We start from the raw sequence: 27479 nt of genomic DNA, 5'->3' as shown, positions 1-27479 counted from the left end.
CTGCTCCCTCAACTCGATCCTCTTCGGGCGGACACTGGCCCTTATGAGCTAGATCAGGGAGGTAGTGATTAGCTATCAATGCCATGATGTATTATAAACAACTCAATCTTAAGTCCAAATTCAATATCACTCAATGCTTGAGACTAACCTTAGATGTGGCAGGAAATATTGACCGTGGAAAAGATGCGTCTGTGATTCCCGAAAATTGTAAAGTTCGAATTGAGGTTGATTGTTAAGTGCAAGAATCATACAAGCGAGTCTATTACCCACTCCTCTTTGGTATCACTTGGTCCTTAAGTATTCAACTACATTTCCATCACATGGAAATTTAACAGTCCATTCATAGAGCACTCGCCATTCGACTTTGTCCCCCCTTGCCTTGTCTCAGCTAGCATCACTTTCAGCGTTCATTCAATATAGATCAACGGGTGATTGAGTGTCAGCGTATCCTGCGGCTTCGAGTGTCATCACTTCCGATCTAATACGCATCCTTGCTCTTCGACCACATTACCCCGATTACCTCGATCTCTACACGATGTACCCCTCATTATTGAACAGTTAATATTGAAATACAGGGAGCCCCCTAAGCATTTAGCATGATCAACGAATCCTGATTGGACTATGCCAAGTACTAGTCCTATAATGTCAAGCACAGTGTAAAGTGAGAGGCCACCGATATACTTTTGGCGGCTCTTTCAGCTTCAAAATTATATTTAAAACCAAATGTGGTGAGCCCTAGACCTAAAATTGTGTCTCCCAACACCGTATTGTTCCTATCTAGTCGTCGAGCGATTAGTTATGATGAGGCGTCAAGCAGGATTTGCACTATAGGAAGCGACGTATTCAGTTTAAAAATATAATATTCTTGCATAAATTCCTCTTGGATATCTTTTGGTTATGATTCATTGGCTAATTCATTTCTCGAATGTCTCGGGATATGCAAGTCTGGTTCAAGGTAAGGTCTTACTTCAGGTGAGTACAATCATCTCTAATCTCAGAAAATTCAGAAAATATGACGCTGCGACGTTGAAATTAGTGCTTAGTACCCCCCACGATTAAGCTGCTCACGTGTAGGAGAGCAAGACAAAGATTGGAGATATATACATCATTGCTGGCGCTACGCTTTTTTACGGCTTGCGCAACGATAATTTTTTAGGGGGAGGGCGCTTGCCGGACCGAGCGAGTTGAAGATCTGCGGGGTAAGCTGGAAAGATCTGAGACAGAGGGCGGGTCTACCCACATTCCTGGAATTATGCAGGAGATGAAAATTCATAGTCTCTGCACTGTCGAATGCTGATTGCCACGGGATGGACAGGTAAGATTTTAACAAAAAAACCATGAACAAATGCATTTTGAGTGTTAATTCTGATGCCATTTCAAAGTTATCCCATTATGGAGAAAGTTAATTCGAATACGGCTTTACTAGTCCGCTTGCTTTGGTGTAACTTTGTCCACGAGGAACATGTATCAATCATTAATCGTGAACTTTTTCATCCACTTGGCAGGACCCAAGGACGGACACGGGCATATGTCATTATAAGACAAACATAGCACGCCAAAAGAATTCCCCACACATCAAATTGATGAGGAGCTAGTTCGGATCAATTGAGCTTCAGCGTGGATGTCACAAATCTTACGTAAATGTGTCTGGATCCACTCTGTACATCGTGATTTTGAAGCATTAAATAATCGGATTTTGCGTGTGTATCGGAAATCTCTTCACTTCGTACGATCAACAAAAGATGCTCATAGAAAAAAGGGAAATTAGGATGTGAAACAGATCAGCTTTTGGAACCTGCAACTCAAGATACTAGTAATGAGTAGCTGTTATTAATGGTGATCATATGGTCTGATTAATCTGATTGCGACATAGAGTAATTGTTACTGAATATCACAACCTCACAAAATCTTTGCACTGGATTGACCAGATCTCATGGAAATGAATGCAATGCAATGCAACAAAAAATCCCAAAAGAACGTCCAAGTCGTACGCAGATCCTGTATAAAGTATAGTATAGAGAAGGAAGACGTTACATTGCATCAAAATAACCTTGCCATTTGCGCAGTTTGTCTCTCAGTAGCGCAACTTCATGAAATTCACACCAAGCCATCTGGTGCATGACGGCTGAAAACTATCGTGTAGTGAATCATCATTTTCACCATTTTCAGACTTCGTATGTATGTCACTCTATAAGTGGTAGGTCGAGAGACCAGAAATCGTGTCTTACACAAAGTTACCTTTGGCAAATGAGCCTCACACAATTCGATAAAAATCACCTTCTCCTGTATTATTATTCCAAGTTACTCCGTCATACATTGTTATATAATCCCGCATAATTGAGGCCAGGAGGCAAAGTCTTTCGATTTCTTTTTCAATTATATGGCCGTTAAAGACTAAATCTGCTGAAACTCAGAAAGAGCAGAAAGATCCAAGATTTCTGGAAAAACGCTCGTCAAAATGGTTCATTGTTAGCACAATATGCGTTGCATCCTTCAGTGTAGGTTGAATCGGAAATCCTGATGCCCAAGGGAATGAAATGCTGACGCCCATATTCTAGGATTCTTTTATATATGGAGTGGTCATTCCTGTTCTTCCTAATGAATTGGAACGTCGAATTGGGGTTGCAGACGAGGACCGTATGAAAAGCACCTCCTCTTCATATAGTTTTCTATCAAATTATGAAGCTAATTCCTCATAGTGGAGTTCTGGAATTCTATGCTCTTGACAGCATTTGGCCTTGCTCAATTGATAGCGAGTCCACTTTTCGGATACTATGCTGATCGAAATTCATCACGACGAACACCATTGCTCCTGGGATTCTTCTCTAATGCTGCTGCCACGGCTGTCTTATATGTTGCACAGAATATATGGATACTGGCTCTGAGCCGTTTCCTTCAAGGACTTTCGGCAGCTGTTGTATATACGGTCGGCTTTGCTTTACTTGCAGACACAGTTGGCTCAAAGGATATCGGACAGTGGATGGGATACGTGATTTCGAGTCTCAATATTGGAATGCTGATATCTCCAACCATAGGCGGCATAATGTACGCAGGGCTTGGATATGCATCTTTGTTTGTTGTGATGTTTATCCTTATCGCCATCGATATCATTATCCGTTTGTTTATGATCGAAAAGAAAGTTGCGGCGAGATTGAAGAAGGAAAAAGATGTAGGTGAAACCCAAGCGTATGGGACTTTTCAGCGTAGTGTTGATGAGGCCATTTTCGAACAACAAAGTCCTTCTGTCTCTTCCAACAGCAACGGAGCATCTGAACCATTGCTTGGGAATAACCAAAGCCAGCCTCCACCTGCAGAAGACAAGATGCACCCAATAGCTTTGGTGACTTTGTTGAAGTCTCCACGTATATGGGCTGATTTATATGGTGTTTGGGTGACTGTATATTTGCTCGCAAGTTTCGATGCAGCACTTCCAATATTTGTGGAACGAAAATTCAACTGGGATTCTACCGGTGCCGGCTTGATATTTTTGACCATAACATTCCCTATATTCTTAGCTCCGATAGCTGGTAGACTTTCAGATGTCTGGCCTTCTCGGTGGCTCACGGCATCATATTTCATCGTATCTGCCATTTTTACAATCTTGCTGGTGTTGATACAGAGAAATAGCACTGATCAGATTGTTGGTCTTTGTATCCTTCTTACACTTTATGGTAAGCTTATCCTATTTGATAATCATGATCATCGTATTCCACAATTACTGAAGCAAGTCATAGGCATTGCCAGAGTCTTCGGTTCATCGCCACTAGGCGCCGACTTGAGTCGAGCAGTAACGGATATGGAAGAAAAAACACCAGGCATCTTCGGCAAAACAGGAGCTAGCGGACAAGTATTCTCCTTATATACTAGTGCTAGTGCAGCAGGAGTTCTCGCAGGTCCTGCTTGGACGAGTTTTGCCTTTGGAGAAAGAGGTTGGATATTTTTCGTCTCAAGTCTTGGAATCTTGACTGCAACTGTTGCAATACCAGCTGTGAGTGAAGGCTCTGAAATGAAGAAGGATAAACAAAGCTTATAAAATCTAGGTATTATTTACTGAGCCTGAAAAATCTCCAAAGACAGACGACTTAGAGGTGGCTACAGAATAGATGTTGATCTCACTTACTTTGAAAAGTAAATCTATGAACTTTCGGAAGAGCCTATGATGAGCTAGGTCATTATGGCGTACTACTGCATTCGATAAGAAAGAACTTTAGACAAGATACAAAGTTTGAAATTGTGAGCAAAACAAATATAAGACAAGAATTCCATCCGTGTTTCTTCATATAAATACAAAACTTTGAATAATCATTGGAGTAGAGTGACAACTGTTGATTTTTTTATGGTTCTGACTACCTATGAAATAAACAAGATTGCATGCTAAGCTTACGTGATCAAGATAACCAAACACAATCACGTGAACACGAGACTTCAACGAACGCGGTCTCTATTTCTCTACTTTCCACTTCCCCCATGCAATCCAATTTTCTCCAAATGCCTCCATGACTGACCTTTTAGATATCCTCCCCCATTTTCCCACTCAAAAATATGTACGACTACTTCCATCACTCGAGAAGAATCTCGTCACCGTCGCAGATTTACTCACTCTAGATTGTGTCGAGATAGCCAAACGTGCGACTTTACCACTCTTGGATGTTAAGAGGTTATGCGCGGATGTTTTAGTACATTTAAGAGAAGATCTTGGAATAAATGAGGTGGAATCTGGGATTGAGGGCGGTGGAGAGACTGGAAATAACATAAATGGAAAGAGAACAGGGAAAACGTTGAGGAAATCGGGAAAAGATGTTGTGGATAAGTGGGAGGTTATAAGTACATTGGATGATGATATGGATCGCGCTTTAGGAGGTGGAATTCCAACGGGTTATATTACGGAGATCACAGGTGAGAGGTATGTGCCATTTTTATTACCTTACTTGTATATTATTGTTCTCAACTACATTCCACTGGCACAGTCTTCAGACTAACATCTATTCTAGCGGCGCAGGCAAGACACAATTTCTTCTGACCCTCCTCCTCTCTGCGCAACTCCCTGCGCCATATGGTCTAACAGCTCCGACCCTTTACATATCTACCGAATCTTCCCTTCCAACGACCCGTCTCTCCCAAATTCTACGAACTCATCCACTTCTCGCTTCTCATCCCTCTCCACCTTCTCTTGACAAAATAATCTCAATTGTTACACCTGATCTCGAATCTCAAGATCATATACTCCGGTTTCAAGTTCCTGTCGCTATCAAACGTCATGGAATTCGATTACTTATACTCGATAGTGTAGCTGCAAATTACAGAGCTGAATTTGAAAGACCTGGTATGACTAAAGGAGGTGGAAATATGGCACAGAGAAGTGCTGAATTAGTAAAATTAGGACAATTGTTGAGAGATTTGGCAAGGGAATTTGGAGTGGCTATTGTAGTCGCTAATCAAGTAGCTGATCGATTTACAGGTGGAGGTGGAAAAGCAAGTCCGTTGGTTTATGGTCAGCGAAGGGAAAGGGATATGCGAAGTAGTCCACTTGCAAGAAGAAGCTTGGGCATAAATGGAAATTTTTCAATGCCATCAAGCTCAATTAATGAACCAATGTCAAGTATACCCGGTAGTCCCATAGGCGATCGAACAACGTCTCAAAACCACCCAACCATAACCCCAGACCCAATGTCCCTAGACCATCAACAAAGATGGTTCACAGGCTGGGGCGATGATCCACATCCCTCGTACACTTCATCCAAAAATATCAAAACCCCCTCTCTAGGTTTAATATGGACAACTCAAATAGCATGTCGAATAGCACTGATTAAAAAACCCATCTACGGACAAGCAAGAAATCAAATTGTGGAAGAAGGGGAAAGAGGTGAACTGGTCTTGAGGAAGTGGAGGAGATGGATGAAAATTGTTTTTGCGGGTTGGGCGAGAGAATGTGGTGAGGGTTTGGATGGGTGTGTGGAGTTTGTGGTTAGGGGGGAGGGGTTATTTGCTGTTAGGAGGGGAGAGAGGGAGGAAGATGGAGATGAGGGAGAGGGAGAGGGGGAGGGGGAGGGGAAGATAGTGGTGTAGGGGTGGGATTAGTGGGTTTGGTGGGTTGTGGGGTTTGTGGATTTAGATGTAGATATTTGATAGATATTTGGTAGATATACCTTATAGATATTATGAGAAAGTTGGGATTTCGAATCATATGCATAAGGTTTTCATAGATGTTTGGTTATATAATCTCTAATAATTAGATATAAAAAAAAACCTTTATTCTTCTTTCTTTGAAAAACAATCGATTTTTAAATTATTTTTTTATTCTATATGATTCCAACCCCAAATTTATTATAAAACTAATTATTTTTTTTTAAATAATATATTATATTATAATATAATCTAATCAACTTTCTCCTTCATTTCCTCTTTACGATATACTATCGGGATATATATATCTCGACCTATCTCTTTTACGATATACCTTGTAGATAGATGAGGTTGCTGTGTTTATTGTTTTTGATTGATTGAGATGGTGAGATTAATTCGTATATTATGTACCTAGATAGGTATACTATTGCAATGACTATCTATATCGCAATCTTATATTCATATCTCACTCACATCTCTCAAAAAATAAAATAAAGTAAATAAAATCCCCAGAATTGTTTATGCGTACTGCTATTGCATTGCACTATCCTATCCTATCTATCCATCAGCCTATCTAACCATCCATCTAAACACGAATCACAAATCACAGCACCAGTCTGGTAACCTATTCGCTACCAACTATTCGCTACCAACTATCAACTACCCACTAACTACCCTATCCAAAAAATATAAGATATGTACAATGAAGAGAGATTTTCTGTAATCTTTTTTTTTTTTTTTTTTTTCCCTTTCTTTTGTCGTGGCCTGTGCGTCGTGTATGTATGTATGTATGTATATCCAACCAGCAAAAGTAAAAGCAAAAGCAAAGCTTGAGATACTAGGACTAGGTACCCGTTCAAGTAAAGATGAGCGAGGAATGATGTGCTTTCATGTATCCATGCATGTATACATACATGCATACATACATACATAACCTAGCTTTCCCTCAGACCATTCAATTCAATGCAGTCCAAAGCAATACTCAAACCAACAAACCTAAGAAGTCTTAAAAGTATTCCCCAACAAACTAAGCGACGAAGCCGAACCCATCAACCCGCCAGCCGCCATATCAGCCATAAACCACGCATACCTATCGACCATATGGGAAGCATCCAACCACGGCAAGACCTCCTCCATAAAAGCATTCTGCTGATCCGTGGTACCCGAGGCTTGAAACTCGGTAATCCACAATGGACGATTACCACCCGCCGTATAGGCATCCTGAACATAACTCTTAAAGTATTCGATATTGGTCGCCGAATCATACCAGTGGATGCAGACGAAATCGATGGTGCAATCGGTGCACGCCGACAGGAAGGATTTTAACCATGTGAGTCCCATGGGTGAAGGACCGTTTGTGACGGCGGGGGCTCCGAGTTTGGCTTTACCTGCGAACGGTTGCATGTGTGTTTTGTAGCCGGCGGCGGCGTCGGCATATCCGAGGTTGGCTTGCGTGCTTAGGTCGGGTTCGTTGAAGGACATGAGGTGTTTGGTGCCGGAGGCGATGGCACTGGAGGCAGCGGCTGACCAGGCGTTCGTGAATGTACTCTTCATGCCCCAGAGGAGAGGAACATATTCGATACCGGAGGTGGAGAGACCGTCTGAGGTACTACCCCAATTGTAGGCCCAGGCTACTTTGGATGATCCGGTGAATTGTTTGACGTAATCGGCGGTGTTGTAGGCTACTCCGCGTTTTCCTCCCGAGGAAGAACTTGAAGAGGAAGCGGCAGCGGATGCTTTAACTACGGCTGAGGTAGATAGGGTGGTAGGTTTTGCAGTTGTAGAGGCAGCTTTAGAGGTGTTTTGTACGAGGACAGCTGCTGCTGCTTCAGTTGAGACCTTGATAACGGATGTCGAAGATGAAGAAGAAGCTTTAGCAGAGCTAGAAGCTACAATCTTAGATGTAGTTGGAACTTCAACAGATGGAGTAGATTGAATCACTTGACTTGTCGAAGAAGAAGTGGTAGGAACAACCACGACACTTGGTACTGCGGAAGTAGTAGATGGCACAAAGACCGCAGAGGAAGAAGAAGCAGAACCATGACCATGACCATGACGAGTGAAAGTTCCCACGGCATGAGGAGCACCCGTTTCAAATGTACCATCAGCTTGCCTGGTAACGGTGATTTCTTCCGTGACAACATGTATTTCGGTTTCGTAAATTGGAGCTGCGAATGCTTCTTTGACCAGCAAAGAGGAGGCCAAGATGGCGAGTGATTTGATGTCGAATGAACGCATGTTGTTTGTTTTGGTGTTTATATCGTTTTTTTTTTTTCCGATTTATTTGTGTATGTGTGTATGTGTGTATGTGTGTCTTGTTGGTATGTGTATTCCTGAAAAGGTAGACTTTTGGATAATGAAGAATGACTTGTTTATCTTGTTGGTTGATATCCAAATGATTGAATCGAGAAAGAATGTAAATATCTCAAGCAAACAATCTCGATGAATGTATTGATAGAGAAGTGAAGGAGTGTGATGATTCAATCAATGAATGTAAGGAAGAACAAATAAGTCGACTTTACTTTTGATCAAGGGAGGGTTGAAGGTAAGACAGCAAGATGGATCTCAAAACGATGATTGATGACTTTAAGGGTACTGTAATGGTAATCTGGTGGGGAAATTCGGAATAATTTTGTAGGTAGATCTGGGGGATATTTTTAGGATTTCGTAATCACATCAAGGCGTAATCATTAAAATGAGTGAATGAAAGATGATGTTTAAGATTTGGATGATTTGATGATTTGACGGATAGAAATCCTGCGCAATCTTTCAAAGATACGAAAAGAAAAAGAGGATGAGAGACCCAGACTTGGACGTTGCAAATGAGCGGGTAACGTGAGGCTGTGAAAAGGGAAGAAGAAGAAGGGAGCGAGAAAGGAGGAAGGGTAGATAATCCTTTCTTTATATTCTAGATGTGCTAGGTAGGTAGGTAGGTAAGATGCCAACTTGCCAAGGGTATATGGTATGATGAATTGTAATGTTACCCCTCACTCCCTGATCCAAGTGAATATTCTGACACGACTCTTCCCTTTTCTTTCTTTCTTTCTTTCTTTTTACCCAGTGAGATGTGAGATGGAGGCGGGAGGGTAGTTGAGACCCCTAGTCATTTATTGATCGACGAATAAGCATAAGGGATACGAAAATATATAGTGTGAGTAGGTAGGTAGTAGTATATATAGTATGTAGCTAGTCATATCAAAAAAGTCGGGCGGGACGGGATCAAAAAATGAGGGAATTGTGCAAGGAGTAATAATGTTTGTAATATTCTGTGATTAAAAAGAAGCAGTTGGGAAGTCGAAGCAGAATGAGGCAGAATACGGAATAGTTGAGGATTCATCCGCTTCACAACATAAATTCTCATCCATTCATTTGGAGAATTTTGCATTTAAAGCACCTAAAGCATCTAAAGCATTTTAACCCGACCTTACCAACTGACAATACGCACAATCGAACAATTTAGAAAAACCCCAAAAGATTATCAAAATCATTGATTGATTGGCGACGAGTCAAAGAATCTAGAAACTCTAGTCAGGTACATGCAGATTTTACTAGGCTAGGTACTATCCATCTCCATTCAGGCACGGAGCACGGCTTATTTGTTGGCTTATAGGCTGAGCGATTAGCCTGCGCGGATAAACAATTCTCACTGGCTGTATCACTCGTAACACTACAGTGATAGTCAGGTACCGGTGTTTGGTGTTTGGTGTTTGGTGTTTGCACTGGTTCATCGCATAGTGATATGGCGATAGGATTGAGTGATTGATTGTGCACGACATAAGATTTATATGTCTGTCAGTTAGTCAATGTGTTTGAAATATATTAATTAGGATTTTTATTTATCTGGATGGATGGATGGATGGATGGATGGTAGGACTTTTAAACACTACATGAGTGATTTCTGGGATTTGTTGTTTGTGGTTGTCTGTTGGTTTATGGTTTTTCTATCCTTCTGATCATTTGTAAGGTCATGGATTTAATGAAATGATTCATATTCGTCTGTTACCTCAAATATCTAGTTCATAAAACTTTTCATCCTCTTCCGAATCAAACCGATGAACCTCTTATTAGTAGCTGATGGCCGAGCTATTACTATTACCATTACTATTACTATTACCATTACAATTACTCTTACCATTCAAAATCTTCCCCAACTTGTTCATCCGTCGTTTCATCCATCCATCCATCCATCCATCAAATATCATACCTCTACCAAACCCTTTCAATCCCTTCTCCGAGCACCCACCTACCCACCCACCTACCCCAACATCCACTTCAAACTCCCCATCCCAGCGCGTGCGTAAATAGTTCTTTACCCGTGCTTAAAACTACCCGTGCTTATGCGTGTGCTCATGCGCTAATGGCTGATCCAGGGGTATTTACTCCATTTACTCTAATTATTAATAAATTCTTAATAATTTATTAATAATTATTCAATTTATTTAATCTATTTTCAAAGCTTGTCTATACTATTCATCTAGACGATCCGATCACATTCGGTGGATTGATGGCGGGGTCTTGGCTTGTTTTATCTATTTGTACTAGGTACGTACACTTTGTTTATTTGTGTTGTTTGTGGAAATTGAGGGGAAGAGAGAAGATGGGAAGGATGGGTGATGGATGAAGAGGATGGTGGAATTGGGTGGAGTGGAATATTTGAGGAGTTTTTTGTAGGAGGGGGGAGAATTCAATGATAGATAGTATGTTTCTTATGGTAGTTATGATGTTGAATTATAGAACAGAATTTATATTCTAAATTCCCAATATTCAATCAAACAAATATTAAATAAGTACCTACCTATCTATCAAACCCGAACAACTTCCCAAGAAAAGAAACAAATCGCGCAAGCAAACGGCTGGGAGACGTAATAGCGTGTACACGCAATACCGATGGCGCATCTCAAGGGCTTGGATAATAGAAAGACGGGATAAACCTACAAACTCGGGAATAAGAGTCGGAATTTGTCACTTTCACTTGGGATAGAGTAGCTTGATCTAGTGAGTATAATGAAGACTTTGGAAAGAATTCTAGATTCTAGATTTTATTAGTAGTTTACTTTTACTAGAGTATTGGTGATCTTTTTATCAAAAATTAATATTTGTTATTTATATCTCTCTATTTATCTAGATAAGTTAAATCCTTCTTGATCCTCCCCTTCTGGTGCTTCAAAATTTTTATTGCATCTTAAGATTCTCCTCTGGATAATATCTCCTTACGCACTCTGTATTTTATAGTACACTATAAGTAACCCACCCATACACTTCCTTTCCCTCCCTTTCCATCTCTTCTCTTCTTTCCTTCTCTTCCCTTCCTCCAACCCCTCTCATTCTCATAAATATTCTCCGACATACAACTCACTACTCTATATATGTAAAAAGGGTTCTTTTTGGAATTATTCACATCGCATCGCATCGCATCGCATCGCATCGCATCGTATCCTATCATCACATTGCATAATTAAGACTTACATTGCATAGGTACTTGAGTAGGTTTTACTTATCCAGTTCCTCGACATTTTCTCGCAAAACTTTGCTGGTCAGATGTTGCTAATTGTATGACTTTATTTTTGTGTTTATGTTTATATTCATGTGATGGTGATGGTGAGGGTGAGGGCGATAGTGATACCTACCTATGAATCTATCCATCTATTTTTCACAACCTAACAACCTAACAACTCTATGCATGAATAAGGTAAATACTAAATTCCGATACCTACCTATGCATCTGCAACGTATGTATGTATGTCTCTCCTGCATTTAATCTGTACCTTTCACTATCTAATTCGAAATCATACATATATATATATATAGCCAGGCAAGCATGCATTTACGAGTTTACTCAACACTGACTACATAGTATTTCCTGCAGTGTTAGTTTTTCTACTCTGTTACTGGTAAGATTACCTAGTATTGTAAGATTATATCTATTCCTTCCAATACAACACGGAATTTCTCGCGGCATCCCGAGATGGGATCTTATGACTAACCTTACAGCTCGGGAACACTCTTCGTCCGAGTAGAAAAGGTTTTAAGATCTCAGTTTGCACTAGTTAATGTCGAAAGTTTGTTATGTGTGGGTTGGAAGTCTCATACTTGAATTTCTAAGAGCTACGCAGTCAATCATGGATAAAGTGTCTTAGATCAGAGACTCTGCAGTACTTCCAGAAACACTTTTTTTTTTTTGGTATGATCACGTGCTTATCACGTGAGTTTAATTCGATTGATGTTACTTTCAAATATTTACTCAGTGGTATATTTGGGAGAGTACGTAGTAGTCTTCGTATTCTAGCCTGCCAGTAGAAGATGGATATTAGGTCGTCGTTTCAAGGAGTCGAGAATTGAAAGTTTTTGTTCAAAGTATCATTATGCTGGAGTAGTAAGCTTACGCCAAGCTTGGCCCCTCATCAGCTCAACCTACTAGCTAGGTAGAATTGCTTCGAGTTTTGTTATCCAACAGATGAAGGTGGGACGATATCGATCTGAATCTGAAAGGAATCAGGGCTTGGATCGACATGTGTCCATAAACGCACGGCCCAGTTTCTACTCATATTTATATTCTCAATACATCAATCAGGAAGAATATCGGGACTCTAGAATTAGAGTCTGCTTGATGTAAAGTATATCACGTTGAGCCTCATCATACACATCATTTATTCGAATAAACCATCATCACTTCCTAGACAACTCGACGTCTTTTTCTTCCAAGGGATTCCTCCATGAATGGACGTGCGCTTCAACACTCGATCACTCCAAAATTCATAGCAAAATGTCTCTTTTAAAACTCTCAGGCTTCACATACTCGAGATCTCTTGCCTATTTTATCATCTTTACAATCACATTCTCGATATTTTCTTTCATACAACAATCTTTTGTCTTTGGGGGTAGATTACGTCTTAAATCTCCAGAAGAAATTATTGTTTTCGGTGAGGGATTGTTGAAGTTGGGCATGGATATTCATATGTGGAGTGTTTTACGTATGTTTTTTGGGCGATTTCTTTTTGTCGTTGTCCGCTAGATTATATTATTATAATATTCATAGTATTAGATACTATGCTATGCATTCTATAAATTCTATCATCATAGACCACACTAAGGTAACATAAAGATCACGGCAAACACAACTAACAAAAAACGTCTCAGCCGCCGGAACTCTTCTCCCCCTTCAATTCCTTCCCATAGTAAGGAGAAAATATATGAACCTGCACAGATACGCAGGAAGAGCCCTCTTTATAATGCTAATCATCGGAAACACATGTTTGTCCCTCCTTCATCTTCCTCCTCTAACTTGACTAACTATATGAAAAGGTGCTTTTGGAATTGGCCATGTTTCCTTTGGAGGAACACTCGAAACTAGAATTTGGATCTATACACTCGGTGTCCTGGAATATTTCGCCTTGTTCAAATCTTGGATTGCAATTCGACGAAAGAAAATTGAAGAACATCGGATTTGGGCTATTAGGACTTGGGGATGGGCAGGGAGTGTAAGTTATTTCGTTTCACCCTTAGCTCCTATCATCTGATATTATATATCAGCTACCTCCAACCGAAGTACCCCGTTGAATACCATCAATTAATCCCATTAAACTAAAAACCCCCCAGATCCTCACCATGCGTCTCCTCATGATCCCCTTCATGAACATCGTCCTCTCTCCCTATACCCGTACCTTCTACTCCCTAACCACATGTTCTGCCCTCCACAACTTATACACAGCTCATTCATACCCCCTCACAAATATCACTCAAACCTATCCCATGTGTGAAAATATCATTTCGGGAGTAGGAGATTATCAGGATATTCATATTCCTATTGAACTGGGATTATTCCCGCCAGAACGTCTGGTGGCTTCGTTGAATATGGTTTTTGGGACGGCGGGGTGGTGTTCGTTGGTTTTGCATTTGCTGGGTGTAGAGGCTTGGTTGCAGTGGTCTGGGGGTGCGGAGGGGAGGAAGAGGGTGGGGAAGGCGAAGATTAAATGAAGGAGCGGAAGTGGGGGGAGGGGGAATGATGGAGAGGGATGATTATGTTGGAGAGAGGTAGAATTGAGACTGGTAATTTGGATGTGAGATATTAGGGATCTTGAGTTGATGGTATTATTGTGAGAACTTTTTGAAATAAAAGCTCAAATTAGAGAAATATCATTGTCTTTAATCACACAAATCATAAAGTAAGGACGTTTTATTTTATTCATAGACTACTTGTCCTCAACGCCATCGAGAAAGAAACGAATATTTTGCTATTCTCGAGTAGCATCTAAACTCAGCCTGGAAATTATAATCTTACCTAAATAAAATCCCATACCCACTCTCAACTCCCTTAAATCTTCCGCACTATAGAAGTCAGATGTATTCTGGATGAAGTGTTAGCTATTAGCATGCTTATAAATCAGTTACCAATTACTATCACAACAAGAAGTCCATCTTACCTTGAGAATTGATCTCGATCTTCTCCATCATCACCATCATCATCATCATCACCATCAGCTTCAACTGCAGCATGCACTCTTCTCAGAATATACTAAGTATTAGCAGCATCTTGAGTTAATTTATCTTGAGAACCAACAGCAGCTATAGTAACAAAACGGAAAGCTTCAAGTTGAGTAAAGACGGTTTTTACTTGGAGAGCGATAGATTGAGTATCCTCTTCATCCTCAAACAGAAAATCACCCTGTATTTCCCTTCCCTTCCCATTCCATTCCCTCCACAAAACCAGCAAATTCCTTCCTCCTCTAATTACCCTTACAATCTCACAATCTCATCAATTTATTCATCCACTCATCCATTAACCCATTTATTATTTAACAATTATAGTAATTACCTACTATCCCCATAACATCGAGAAATAATTAACAGTTTCTTTCCTTTCCTTTCCTTTCCTTTCCTTTCCTTTCCTTTCCTTTCCTTTCCTTTCCTTTCCTTTCCTTTCCTTTCTTCATTCCAGATTCATCTGGAAAATAAGATTATTTTGGATACTTATAGTACCTAGCCTGAGGTACTCGATTAATATATCTTTTTAAAAGTGATGTGGGTTGGTTGAGTTTTTGGCCTGGGGTTTGGGTATGTATGTATGTTTTGTTTGTATTTATACGATTTTTGATTTGTGATTTTGAGGATTTTACCAGGTTTTTTGACCTTGGACTTGTTGAGTGTGGTTTTTTTTAGTGGGATTAGGATTGTTGGGGTTCTTTATCTTTGTCTTTGTCTTTGGCTTTGGCTTTTTATGACCTGGTGGACCAAAAAAATGAGGTGGGATTATGAGTACGATTATTCGTGGCTTCTGGTTTCTTTTTGACTGGTGCCATGATGATGTTTTTAGATTAATGGTGTTGGATGTTTGGATTTTTGGTTTTAGTTTTGTTTGTTTCTCCTGGAGTTTAGATGGGTTTTGTAGGTAATGAGAGAGAAGAAAGAATCTAGGTGAAAAAGAGCTAGGCGAAATTCAGGGGAACCGAATGAACAGCTAATGTGAAATTTATTGAAGAAATGTATCCGGTTGGTTACGGTGGGAACTAATAAATACATTTAAGGATTTTTGTGAATTGGGAATAATCGAGACGGGGGATGGGTGCTTATTTAATTGAGTAGCTTGAAAATATAAGGAAAAGGTGCATTCTGGCCACAAGAAATAAAAGGGTTAATCCACTCGTGCTCATCAACACCATATTATGAACGGAAATTTGTGCGAAGCACATTTTTCTACACAGAAGTGCAAAGTTATTCAGGCTCCTGATATGTGAGTTGCAAAAATTATCATTAGAAATTTGTTTACGAAAAAGGATCGTTTGTAATACCCTTCCTGACCGCCTCCGTAACCATAGATTTAATTGCTACCCCGAATTCAATCCCTGATAATTCTGACTTTCAAAATTACCGCGCCTTAATCTGGTAGCGGGGTGTTAAAGATTGTATCGATGACATACTATTTGCGAATCAAACTCCTGCTTCCATGGTTAGTAGGAGTTGCTCAACACCAGCCTGCGAACAGCTACAGCTACAGCTGCAAAATGTCTTTCTTTGTCCTTATTAACCTAAGCATTTAGGATTTTCAGCAATCTATTTTCCTTTAGTTTCCATTTGCTCAAGCATCCGTCCAGAAAAAATCAACAAAATCGATGGTCTTACCATCAGCTGCAGGAGAAGAAGCCGCAAGAGCCTTCGTCTTTGAGAACTACTTTCTTCCTTTCTGCACTCCCAAAAATTTTTTCCCCAGTCTTCCTTTCATTCTCACGAAAAGCATTCTCGATTCCCTGACGATACCGTCTATTTGCTCGAGCAAAAAATGCCGCATCTTCTGCAGCATCACGAGGATCTAAAATTCCGCGATAACGACGTGGAGTTGGTACGTATCTTTTATCGGAAGATGAAGCTGGATGTTCAGGCTTGGAAGATGGATGGTGGGATGTTGTAGTACTGGATTGTGTGTTGGTGGCGTAGGAGCCATCGAACATTAATGAGTCTTTGGTTTGAGTTTCATAATTCCAGTTCTCGTCTGACATGATTATATCTGAGGAGGAGGAAGACGGTTTGTTTTCATCAAGGATGGTTTGGGGATCGGATTTGCTTTTTTGAATCTCTTTTGAAGGTAAATTCCTCTCATTCGGCATGTTTTTTGAAGGGCCCTTTGGAAGCTCCATTGTCACGAAGCAACTGTGGGCTGGATAACAATTTGGGAAAGCTGATTTTCCAAAATTTGAAAGCTTTGAAATTGAAAAGGTTTTATTTGATAAAGGGAATTTGGTTATAAGGAATTTGTGAGGAAGAGATTCGATTTTTTGATGTAGGCTAGAAGAAATTTACAAGAGCCTTGTAGCTGCAAGAGAAAGATATGACATCGTGTTCTTTGCTGAAAGCCGTACGGCTAGTATCATTCATTCCCATTATAGACTTAATGCTTGATTGAATTCCGCATCTGCGTCTAGATGGTGTTTTGAGTGAATATATCGGAAGAATCTCCAGAAGCAAAAGTTCAGAAATGCTCTCGACTTGTCACTGCACAACTTTCGAAAATTTCTGTGAAGTTTAGGTAAACTTGTTGCGGTTTATAGTGAGGTCCACTTAAAAGAGAGTATAGAGACTTCTTGATATCAGTACTATCATATATTATTGAAAAATCCCAGTAGGGCTATGAACTTTAGGCAGTAGTTAGTGAAGGCAAAGTCATATCGGCAAAAGTTTGCAAGTAATGTAAGATTAGTAACTAGAAATTTGTATTGAATACTACCTACTGCGTGATACATGCACGCCACGCCATTGTAATTCCACTAAAGAGTTTCCTTCTGAAAGTTTGATGATTAGGCATTCCGCTACACTGCCTATGATCAATTCGTACCAATCATAATAGGATCGCTAATTTTCTTGAAAATACAAGCGGAATCTTAAAACCGCTCCACCCCGCAGTATTATACCGCCCTTCCCCCGAGCAAAATAATTTACAGCTAAAGGAAAAACATACACAGCATAAAAACTTCCTGCTAGTCGAACATGCCCAAAGAAAACGAACTCACTATGCATGATATCTCACATACCCCCAAAAGTTTTGACCGTGATGTTTTGCAAAGTGACTATGCACCACTACTCTCATAAGTTATAGTCATTTCTTTTTCAACATTTCCATGACCAGATGTCATGTTCCTTTTCGTTCTTTTCATCACTATTCTCGTTTTCTTCATCATTGTTATCGTACTCGTTGAAACTATCCTCTGTCAAATTACTCTTCACATACTCGTCGTCTTGAAGTCCTGACGATAATCCTGCTGCCGTCTCCTCCTTAGGATGTCGGTCTGCAACAGAAAGCATGTTCATATATTGCATACCCTCTTCAAATCGGCCGAAAGTGTGGTTGTTAGAGGAAATAGCACCTTCATCAATAAATACGGAAGGTAGAAGCTGTGGTGCTGCACCGGCAAACGGTCTATTTCGAGGGTGATGTAGGAGTGAAGATCGAGCACGGTATGAACGTGGTTGGCTCTCTAAAGGTGACACAGATCGCGAGTCTCTATCACGATTGCTCTGGTAGTGTCTTGCAGGCGTCACAAATCTCGTACCAGTATTTGTGAGGATTCGAGACGGTGTCTGAGTTGATAGCTCCCGATTTCTCGTCCACATTCCCTCCGTACGAAGAGTTCGTCGTGGACGAGGAGCTCTTGGTGGAGATATAGTGCGTGTATTCGGGGGAGTCTTTGGCAGTGTCCCAGAGGTCTCTCTTTGTGCTACGCTATTTTTAGATGCACTTTGTGATTTCAGCTCAGGGGTTGTAGGTGTTGAGCCTTGGTTGCTGTTGACAGATGCCATCTCGATCATGACAAAGTTTCTTGATAAAATAAGACAGATGTAAATTGATGTGGACTCTTCTTGGCTGTTGGAGAAGATTACGATGAAGAATATGGTGAAATTTTTTTAATGGAGACTGGTTGAAGCAGAGGGACTATCTAGTCTTATATGGATGGATGCTATCATACAGTACGGTCACGGCTATATGCGCATGTTCAAGAACCCGTTTCGCGAACTCTGACGACGGCTTAGTGACGTTTCTACTTTCTTTAGGTTTAGCAATTTACTTCTATTTATGTACGGTATAATACAAGCTATTTGAACTTTGTGTACACGAGATGAATTGGAGATGGTGCAATGCGGCTCAAGTCCTGAAGCGAAAGGCAAATTTCACAATTTACATGCCACGAAGCTTTTGATGACTAGCATACGGCTAGTTGCAACCCTACTAGGTCTATAGAAATCCAAATATGTGGTTTTCAAGAGTTTCTTGAAACTCTTGTGCTACCTTCAAATTTTCTGGTGTTTTCAGATTATTGTAGAGCTAAACCTTTGCATTAGATTACTTTGCACGCTTAGTCTAGAAGAACATTGCAAAAGATGGAGGGTCCTTAGAATGTTTCATTTACCGGCTGAAAAAAATAAATACAGTGATGCTCATAAAAATCCATGGCTACTGCATTACTGTGCGTACTGACAAATGCCATTTTCATCCATTGTTATTCCAGCATGAGATTAAATTTCTGCTCTTCGACTAATCCTGATCACTTTTATGGTTATCGTGAAATACTTAAAAAGGCATACCTTCGTTTTTTTGTCATTTTGAAAACTACATATGCCTACTGCCTCCCATACTCCTTGGTTCTCGCTTACCAAAAGGATGCTTCTTCATCCCACTCTGCCTTGTTCATCTGGCAGAAAGGCTCCTCGGAATCCAATACATTTGTACTATTTGAAGTGATGTGATCTATCTGCAGAACGATGGTTGACGAAGATTTTTTTGAAGTGCCATGAAATTGAATGTTCGGCACCGATCCATTCGCACTTTTGTCGTCGTTGTGATGGTGAGCCTCGCCAATAGAATTCCGATATTGCTTATTGACATTGTGATAACTAAAGGCCATGTTTTCGAAGTCGTGGGAGATCATTTTAGTCCTAGCTGCTAAGCTGTTTCTATTATGATTTTTTCTGCGACTACCATCAGGTGTTGGTGAACAAGGTTCATTTTTCTGTCTCTCTTTCGGAAGTGTAACTCGCGTCGAATGTGCTGCTCCAGGCGGGGATGCCCTGTACTTGGGTAAAGGTGTCTTGAATACATGGCAGCAAAGGGTGGTCTTGTATTTTTCGCTTTTGGCCATATTCGATGGCATGCTACCAGTTGTAGCATGAACTTTCTGAGTGTCCATTGTTAACATATCAAATGGCGGAAGAGTTAAACGAGTAAGGTTTGTTGCGATTCAGTGTTTGATAAATAAGGTTAATTATTACTCTTTTTACGATGGAGATAGAATAAAGGCGATGGAGAATAAGAAATAGAAAAAGTGCAACTATATATTATCTCCGTCGAAGACTCGGCCACAACTAACGTTATGAGACAAACTGATACAGTCAGTTATTTGCGCGAGTTTATGGACCAGAAAAAGGTATCACCGTAATCGAGAGAGAAAAACTGAAAATTTTCCGAATTGTCTTGGTCTTGTTGTTCAAAAAGTTGGAAGTCTAGTTTTAGTAGTCTTTCTCTATATATGAAGGATGTTTCAATTGTATTATGTTCGAAGTTATCTGAAACGTAGTCTACTCTGAGATTTATGGTCACATCTATACCAGAAGAGGAGGCCTTGATGACTTACTCATTTTGGTATTTTTTATGGGGCTAAGTGTAATTTATGGACATAAAAACAGTCACGCACTTGCGTAGAACAGCCTTTTCTATTATTTATCAAGAATTGGACTGGATCAAAGGCTATATGGTTTGAATCCGTGTACATTACCTTCCAAGGTGCCTTATTCGTCGCCGGAAGCTCAAAATTGGCATTTGCATTAATGAATCTTTTCCGAAGCTTAACTTGGAGACACTTATACATTCTGGATTTCTGGCTTGAAGGCCTCCTTAATATCTTCAGCATTGATGATCTATTAGATTATCCACTACAACTATCGATACGCTGGCATCCAACCTTGATGCCCTGGATCCATCTGATCTCCATAGATGCATATTCAACCCCCGTATATGTCTCCAGAATCCTTGCTCATCTCACAAACTACATATCTTAAGTTTTCCGCTAGGTGAAATAGGAAAAAAGATAACGGAACCATGCATATGTTATGTGAACCCAACGCTATGCAACTTGAGAAGATCTCTTGCTTAGATTCCTTGCACTAAGAGTTTCACGAAGCTTTGTACACCTAGCCGCGAACAACTCAAATATCCCGACAATCGTAGCCATTTTATGGCGAAAAGAGGCCTTTGGAGATTCAAATTCCGGCACATCCGTTTCCTCGCTTCGAATTCTGGTTTTGCCAGATTTGCACGCCATGAGTAGACTATCACCGAATTTGGCATTGTTTCCTTCATTTCCAGCAAGAATTTCCTGTAGCTCAACACTTTGTGTGTTTGCATATTTGTTTCCTTCAATTGCCCTTCTTGGTTTCCTAATAGAACGGTTTCGACGTGAGATCGCAAGCACTTCCCAAAATCGTGCGTTTGGGTCAGAGGGCCCAAAGGTATGACTACCCGCTAGTTTTATCGCTTATAAAGAATTCCTGTTAGTCGCTTTAGACGTATGAGGTTGCTTACCGCTTAAATCATCCTCCTTTGTCCAAATATTTGGCGGTTTGATGCTTGTGGACATATTCGATAGAGATGTCTCGAGTGAGTTTTGGTGGAAGGTTTTATTGTTAGCCGCTATTTCTGCTGCCATTTGGTCCTTATGATCAGGCATTTGTTTACGTTTAGATGTCATTTCAGGTTATTTTCTTGCTGAAGGTAATGAAGATCTCCGAGGATTATGGTGGATGTCGACATGGGAGACTGTGAAGAAATGGATGAATGTTGACTTAATAGAACGTTTGCGTTTAATGCAATTCTTAAATAGTGTCCAAGGACTAAATGCAATTCAGTTTATGTTACGTTTTCTTCACTTACTACGGTACACTTGGTACTACAATTGTCAGGGAAGGTTCTTCAAGCTTCCTTCTAAATTTCCGAACACGTCTACTATCGGATATATAGATGGGATGCAAGAAATTAAGAATGGATTGACTAATATACAAGCAACCCAATGTTGCTTCCCGTAGGTTGTTTTAGCTTCGATTTTGCTACTAGGAAAATTGTTTTGGTGTTGAGAAAAGCGGACAGCATCCCATCAATACTCGCCCCGTTCCACAAGATTTTCATTGAGGGATCTCCAAACACTTAAATTTCTAAAGAGTTAGTGATATCCTCCGGGCAGTTTTTTGGCTTGACTTTGATATGCTTACCTTCTACACCATGCATGACATGATGCTTTTTAGGGCACTATGAGATCCAACATCTTATCCTTTTGTATGAGTCAGAGCTAATAATATCACAAACTTATTAGTATCCATATCGAGCGATTGGCTATACAAGTATCTTTAGCATAGACTGTGTTCTACAACATCTCCTATCTACTCCATCTGATTGGCACATTTAACTAAGATAATTCGCCCTAAACCTAAGTCCTAGTCTCACGGGCTTTCCGGGAAGGTCCTCTTTGTCTTTTAGTTTCTTGCTAGATCGAACGAAGGGAGGGAAGATTACCTGCAAGCACTAACAAAGCTCGATGTTTGCTGCCCTTACCGACCTCGAAACTGTCATGTGACGTGTCAACCGGACGATGCCCAACATTTTTTGAGATTTAGGCTGGCTTTCCGGTTTTGGTATTTCGATGCCCTTCGTAATCTCTTCCTACTCGCCTTTTCGTGCCAAGCCCCTTAGCCGCGCTTGGAAGTGCTTTTTCCTTTGTTGCCCATTACGACAGAGAGTCACGGCATCTTTCTGCTGATGCTTTGATGGACCTTTCGTCTGCAAAGGTAGAATTTCTCGAGATTAAATCTTCTCGAAAGCGTGGTGGTGAAGGAATAGAATTAGTCATTATGCTCTTGTGAAAGATGAATGTGATGAATTTTAATACTATTGAAAACGTTTTCTAGTTTTTTGTTCCAATAAAGCCCCTCTTTTATTGGATATTGCTACGATGGGTGGTGCTCGTGCTTTTAGAGGATGAAAATTCCGAAATTTCGATGTTTATTAGATAGACAGTTTTTTTTTTCGTAGAATCAAGGCTTCACGATGTTAGGTCGTAAAGCACCGCTCAATATCTGCAAAATATTCATATCTTTCTTGTTGATATTATACAGTGCGGTCGATAATCTCTGTGTGAATCATGAAAGATATTCTTTCACGGGAAGGTGAAGTACACCGAAATAAGTCAGCTCATGCTTCATATTGATGTGGATGGTGGTATGTAGAACTCCGATATACATCACAGGTTTACACACGGCTACAAGATTCACCTACTGCTTGGGGCGAAAGCGTGCGATTGAACATAAGTACAAGATAATTTGTTAGCGATTGTTATTTGGCGTACGTATCATCTAACCGACTTGAGAGGAAAGATTGGGCATCATCAGCTTCAATGATCATTTAGGAGACTAAAAGTGACAAGCCACGCCGAATTTACTCTCAATCACTAGGTCACCTAATTTTCGAGACATGCTTGCTTGAAAGTTTCTTATTATCTTTTAATGAAAATCTAAGCAAACTTGACTTTTGAATCAGTTTGAACTGGCAATTAGTTTCCCGTATGTATTAAATAATATCCTCACGGAACAATCACAACTACAGTTCACAAAGATCATAAGCAGCAATTTTGATTCTGGTATCTATCTATGTTTGAAACCCGGTAGTTGTTGTAGCGCTCCATGATTTCTTCAACAAACAAGCTAACTCCTCTCCCTTTAACAATCAAACCATTTTCCCCCCTTACTAATACAGTAAAGACGGACTAACCCCCTAGGAATTCCGATGGCATTCAAGGGTGAATCTAGAATACAGCTCGGAATTCCGACTTTGCGTTGCCAATCGAGCTGCTTTGAATCTAATACTTCCGCCCACTTCTTTGCTTGAAAGTTCCTTTCGTGCCAAAGCTTGGTTTCAAGTGCATCGCCTTCTCAAAGAGATGTCGCAACATTATTTTCCAATAGGAGCGCTTTCTGTTCGATACGTCTACTTCAATTTGTTCTTCCACATTTGCCTGGATCCACAACTTCTTCTCTGACTCCACCATACGATGGTAGTATTGTTTGTTCATGGGACTGCGCATAACTTGGGGGTTCTTTCCGGATAGATCTGTGACGTTAGTTCCGAAGCGAACGTGTCGTGTAATACAAGGTCGTGATGAGGTAGACATGTTGTCAGTAATGTTATCTTAAATATTGTTGAGATCGAGAAGTGGCAGGCAGAATTTGTATGTAATGAATTCTGTGAAAGGTATTTGAGTGGTTGGAGCATAAAATTTTGGAGAGGGAGGTTGCTTTATCTATCTACTCGTAGATGCGCGAGTTTAATTTTATCAGAACGTATACAGATAAATAAGGTGCAAAATTAACTTGAATTTTATAATGACTTGGTTGACTAGTCTCCTTGAATCATACGCGTGTGTCATCAAACAACATCAAGGAAGCTGTGGCTAAATCCTCTAATTTATGGAGAATTATTTTGACCGTAAGAATATGGTGAAAGATTGATACAAGTTTGCATATACTACGTGAAAAAAATCAGCTGATTATAATTGTTTGGGGTCGGGAACTAAGAGTGACAATTCGCCTAACCAGCCCACCCCTTGATTCTGAGATGGGGGTTGAATGAACACATTAAAGAAAGCTGAATTTTAGCTCATCAAGTTTTCACAATCGAATCACCTCCATATTTACCTATCGTAAGATGAAGGCAATTTAAGCGAATCGAAGGAGTACATTTGGGTCTCTAGTAATTGACCAGTAGGCTGGTGCACCTTGCCGATATGGGGCTGGGCACATGCTGGAATAGACCTAGGGTAAGCAGTGGTAATATTTCAAAGATTAATATGCTATTCTATCTCTACAAAACAAAACACTGCCATATATGATATCTCTGAATACGAGATTATGTAGCTAGAATATTGTAACATTCACTTGAAAGAAGATATTTGAAATGCATTCTCCGGACTATCATATAATAAATTAAAAATAACTTCAGGATCAAATGATTACTATTAAAAGATCACATGATTAATTCCCCTAAGTAGCCTGATACCAAAAGCTTTTCAAGAATAATACCCTAAGAAATCTCTATAGGTAAGATATCCATCCCTTAGAGGCCAAATACCCCGGGTAAGGTACGTATGCCAAGCCCTATGCCGATATTAGCCTCTAAATGTACACGTAACAAGTCACTTAAGTGAACATCGCAGTTGAAAAATTTAATTTATTTTGCTATGCAGGTGTATCTCTGTACCCTAGTCGAAACTAATCTATCCTCATATCCTGGAATGGACATACTGTTTATGAAATCCCATTACTTGCCGGAAAAATGAAAGCTCGCCCGCCAGTTTCGCCAATCAATCAAATCAAATACCGACCGCTTCAACAAAAAACAAACCATCTAATTCATTGCCACTACTCTTGGATTAGTAGTATAGTAAGGTCAGGATTCAGCCGCCAACAGTGACTACATCTCCACAGACTCTCGTCCCCCTTCCCAACATCATTCGCTAAGATGTCTCTCTTTCCAGATAGCTTCTAAAGTTTGGATTTCCTTGTCTAATTTGGAAAATTTTTTTCCTCTGCAGCGACCGAGCCAAAACGCATAGCCTTTTTTGCGTCCGCAATACGTTTTGCCACCTTTTCGCGGCGAGTCTTCATGGCAAAAGTTGCAGGGGGTTTACCGCCTTTCCCTTCTGTTTCGTGTGCCCCCTTCGTTTCTCCTTCTTGCCAATGCACATGGACGGCCTCAGTGTTATTTCCATCAGTCCCATCATATTCTTCATCGACTTCATGGTAGCTAGCTTCGCAATCCAGCTGATTGCATTGTCTGGGATACTTTTGTTTCCATTGATTGAAGGCTAGGACGACCATTCTTTCCCGCTCTCTTTTCTCTATGAGGTGGAGCCGATCGTCGATATTTCCTTGGGTCTTTTCAAGAGTGTCTTCTGCAAGCTTGCTTGGTCGCTGTGCGTAAGAAATTTTCGATGAGGAGGATTTTTCAGAAGACATTGTTTGTGAATTAGGGAAGTGAGATGATTTTTTTTGGAAGGAAAGCAATTTCGGAAATCGCTCTGAAAAGAATTTTTCAAATGGACCAATGACAAGTTCTGTTTGTTTGGAATTGTTCGAAGGTTTTGGTTCTTGTCGACGGATGATGCTTTTTTAAAGATAGAAGCAGGCGCAAAGAAGTCTTTTATTTCTCATCCATGTACGTACGGCCTCGTATCCAGAAGTCATGTTTCTACCGTAGTGACCGTACTGGTGACGATACGGTCAAATAACTGGTGCGCTCAAGTTAACTCCTAGTATCTACAACGGCTAGCCGTAACCTTACGTGTTTGTGCATATTGGACAATAGAACTAAAAGTCGAGATAGCATTAACCGTACATAATATATTTTGAATAGTTATATCATTCATACGGGGCAAAAATGAGCCGAGTATAATTGTATTCAACAGCTTCTGTCATGTTTTCTGCGTGGTCGGAATCAATCACGATCATTGTCGCTGCCTATAAAAATGCCTCCCTAGCCTTTTGTACAATTTCCTTCTTAATAAACAGTCCTATTTCTGTACATGCCAGTGTTTGCTTGTTAAGTGAGCTGCCTATGTGTATCACCAGAAAAGTCTATGCCCAATACCAAGACCATAGACTGCCGAATTCATCACGAAATTATGCTCAATGAGCCGATTACGATGATGCAATATACCATCATTGCATAAAGTAGCCTCTAAAACAACCAACAATATTCTACAAATCCTCAATACAAACTAAAACCCTAGTCAGTGAAATATTTATTCATAATTTTATTTTTGTTCAGAATCTCCTCTATAGCTCCTTAAAAACTTCCCTCCAGCTACGTACAATACCAATCTGCAAACGTCAATTTCTGCAACAACTTAACATCAATAATACCGGTGGTAGATCTAATTCGCCCAAAACGACAATCCCTCATCTTGAATCTGCTTGTCCGTCTTTAGAAAGTCACTCTCTTTCACGCTGGATGGAGCCCCGGCGGTGCTCGGGTTTTCCTCGCAATATGCTGTTATTTCGATGGAATTGCTTGCGGATTTTATAGGATCAGAGATAGTTAAATGACCGTGGTCATCTTTGCTCCCAGAAGCTGAGTCATCGGAAGTTTCGGAAGCGTGGTCAGACATTTCTGATGAAGGAGTCCATTGCGCGTGTGGCGAATTATCAGGCAGCCTATGTGTGGTGTCCTGCATTTCTAAGTCCAATTGCTTATTCTGGATTTTGATGATTCCCTTGTGATATCTTTTATTCACCAAGTAGATGTACTCGTCGGCAACCGCATCTCGGAAGCGTTGAGGACAGGGCGCCCCAGGCGGTTTCTTTTCCATCGTGCTTTGGTAGAATAATTAATGTAATGGGGTTATTTCTGTGATGGTGTTATGGATATTGCTTTTCGCAAATGTAAATGTTCTTGCTGATGGAAGTAGTTTTGAGACGAGTAAAAGGTCTATTTATGTTACCTATTTCCTTTCCACGACATCCCGTCTTCTAAGTCTAGAGACCACGCGCATTATGGTGACTTTATACAGCTGCAAAATGATAAATACATAGAATTAGCTTCAGAAACTCAACACTAGCGTTTAGTGTTTATAAGGAGTCGTACTTAAGTTCCTCAATCGGCTAGTTCGTCATGTGAACGAATAGATACTGTTGAGTTTGGGATCAGGAAGAGAAGAAGTGAAGGCTGATTATAATTTCAAGTCTATGGAGGAAGAAGCATCTAGATATTTAACGTAGCATTCCCTAGTAATAGCAGGAAGTCGTGTCATGAATGCTAGACTAGATATTCGCAA

The 27479-nt window shown here is 40.3% G+C and overlaps 13 protein-coding genes across 13 annotated transcripts; 3 read left to right on the top strand and 10 right to left on the bottom strand.

Moving 5' to 3' along the window:
• Positions 1-1939: 1939 nt before the first annotated feature.
• SS1G_01264 (hypothetical protein) lies at positions 1940-4033 on the top strand (the record flags this gene model as incomplete). Its single annotated transcript, XM_001597020.1, has 3 exons — positions 1940-1987; positions 2559-2637; positions 2700-4033. The coding sequence occupies 3 exons, from the start codon at positions 1940-1942 to the stop codon at positions 4031-4033; spliced, it is 1461 nt and encodes a 486-aa protein (XP_001597070.1).
• Positions 4034-4496: 463 nt separating this feature from the next.
• SS1G_01263 (hypothetical protein) lies at positions 4497-6066 on the top strand (the record flags this gene model as incomplete). Its single annotated transcript, XM_001597019.1, has 2 exons — positions 4497-4903; positions 4992-6066. The coding sequence occupies 2 exons, from the start codon at positions 4497-4499 to the stop codon at positions 6064-6066; spliced, it is 1482 nt and encodes a 493-aa protein (XP_001597069.1).
• A 1053-nt stretch (positions 6067-7119) lies between these two features.
• SS1G_01262 (hypothetical protein) lies at positions 7120-8361 on the bottom strand (the record flags this gene model as incomplete). The annotated part of the gene is made up of 1 exon (XM_001597018.1): positions 7120-8361. The coding sequence occupies one exon, from the start codon at positions 8359-8361 to the stop codon at positions 7120-7122; it is 1242 nt and encodes a 413-aa protein (XP_001597068.1).
• Positions 8362-12886: 4525 nt separating this feature from the next.
• SS1G_01261 (hypothetical protein) lies at positions 12887-14097 on the top strand (the record flags this gene model as incomplete). Its single annotated transcript, XM_001597017.1, has 4 exons — positions 12887-13094; positions 13261-13374; positions 13426-13601; positions 13720-14097. 4 exons carry the CDS (start codon positions 12887-12889, stop codon positions 14095-14097), a joined length of 876 nt encoding a protein of 291 aa, XP_001597067.1.
• Positions 14098-14354: 257 nt separating this feature from the next.
• Positions 14355-15419, bottom strand: SS1G_01260 (predicted protein; the record flags this gene model as incomplete). The annotated part of the gene is made up of 4 exons (XM_001597016.1): positions 14355-14448; positions 14544-14635; positions 14681-14846; positions 15343-15419. The coding sequence occupies 4 exons, from the start codon at positions 15417-15419 to the stop codon at positions 14355-14357; spliced, it is 429 nt and encodes a 142-aa protein (XP_001597066.1).
• An 822-nt stretch (positions 15420-16241) lies between these two features.
• SS1G_01259 (predicted protein) lies at positions 16242-16721 on the bottom strand (the record flags this gene model as incomplete). Its single annotated transcript, XM_001597015.1, has 1 exon — positions 16242-16721. One exon carries the CDS (start codon positions 16719-16721, stop codon positions 16242-16244), a length of 480 nt encoding a protein of 159 aa, XP_001597065.1.
• A 997-nt stretch (positions 16722-17718) lies between these two features.
• SS1G_01258 (predicted protein) lies at positions 17719-18408 on the bottom strand (the record flags this gene model as incomplete). The annotated part of the gene is made up of 1 exon (XM_001597014.1): positions 17719-18408. One exon carries the CDS (start codon positions 18406-18408, stop codon positions 17719-17721), a length of 690 nt encoding a protein of 229 aa, XP_001597064.1.
• Positions 18409-18915: 507 nt separating this feature from the next.
• SS1G_01257 (predicted protein) lies at positions 18916-20471 on the bottom strand (the record flags this gene model as incomplete). The annotated part of the gene is made up of 3 exons (XM_001597013.1): positions 18916-18931; positions 19261-19781; positions 20379-20471. 3 exons carry the CDS (start codon positions 20469-20471, stop codon positions 18916-18918), a joined length of 630 nt encoding a protein of 209 aa, XP_001597063.1.
• Positions 20472-20726: 255 nt separating this feature from the next.
• SS1G_01256 (predicted protein) lies at positions 20727-21350 on the bottom strand (the record flags this gene model as incomplete). Its single annotated transcript, XM_001597012.1, has 2 exons — positions 20727-21136; positions 21185-21350. 2 exons carry the CDS (start codon positions 21348-21350, stop codon positions 20727-20729), a joined length of 576 nt encoding a protein of 191 aa, XP_001597062.1.
• Positions 21351-22265: 915 nt separating this feature from the next.
• Positions 22266-22502, bottom strand: SS1G_01255 (predicted protein; the record flags this gene model as incomplete). The annotated part of the gene is made up of 2 exons (XM_001597011.1): positions 22266-22350; positions 22384-22502. The coding sequence occupies 2 exons, from the start codon at positions 22500-22502 to the stop codon at positions 22266-22268; spliced, it is 204 nt and encodes a 67-aa protein (XP_001597061.1).
• A 1005-nt stretch (positions 22503-23507) lies between these two features.
• SS1G_01254 (predicted protein) lies at positions 23508-23819 on the bottom strand (the record flags this gene model as incomplete). The annotated part of the gene is made up of 1 exon (XM_001597010.1): positions 23508-23819. The coding sequence occupies one exon, from the start codon at positions 23817-23819 to the stop codon at positions 23508-23510; it is 312 nt and encodes a 103-aa protein (XP_001597060.1).
• A 1390-nt stretch (positions 23820-25209) lies between these two features.
• Positions 25210-25890, bottom strand: SS1G_01253 (predicted protein; the record flags this gene model as incomplete). The annotated part of the gene is made up of 2 exons (XM_001597009.1): positions 25210-25617; positions 25870-25890. 2 exons carry the CDS (start codon positions 25888-25890, stop codon positions 25210-25212), a joined length of 429 nt encoding a protein of 142 aa, XP_001597059.1.
• A 689-nt stretch (positions 25891-26579) lies between these two features.
• Positions 26580-26813, bottom strand: SS1G_01252 (predicted protein; the record flags this gene model as incomplete). Its single annotated transcript, XM_001597008.1, has 1 exon — positions 26580-26813. One exon carries the CDS (start codon positions 26811-26813, stop codon positions 26580-26582), a length of 234 nt encoding a protein of 77 aa, XP_001597058.1.
• Between the last annotated feature and the right edge of the window lie 666 nt (positions 26814-27479).

This window comes from Sclerotinia sclerotiorum, genomic scaffold (genome assembly GCF_000146945.2).
Source record: "Sclerotinia sclerotiorum 1980 UF-70 scaffold_2 genomic scaffold, whole genome shotgun sequence".
Lineage (NCBI taxonomy): Eukaryota > Fungi > Ascomycota > Leotiomycetes > Helotiales > Sclerotiniaceae > Sclerotinia > Sclerotinia sclerotiorum.
This window is presented reverse-complemented; position numbering and strand designations above follow the sequence as displayed.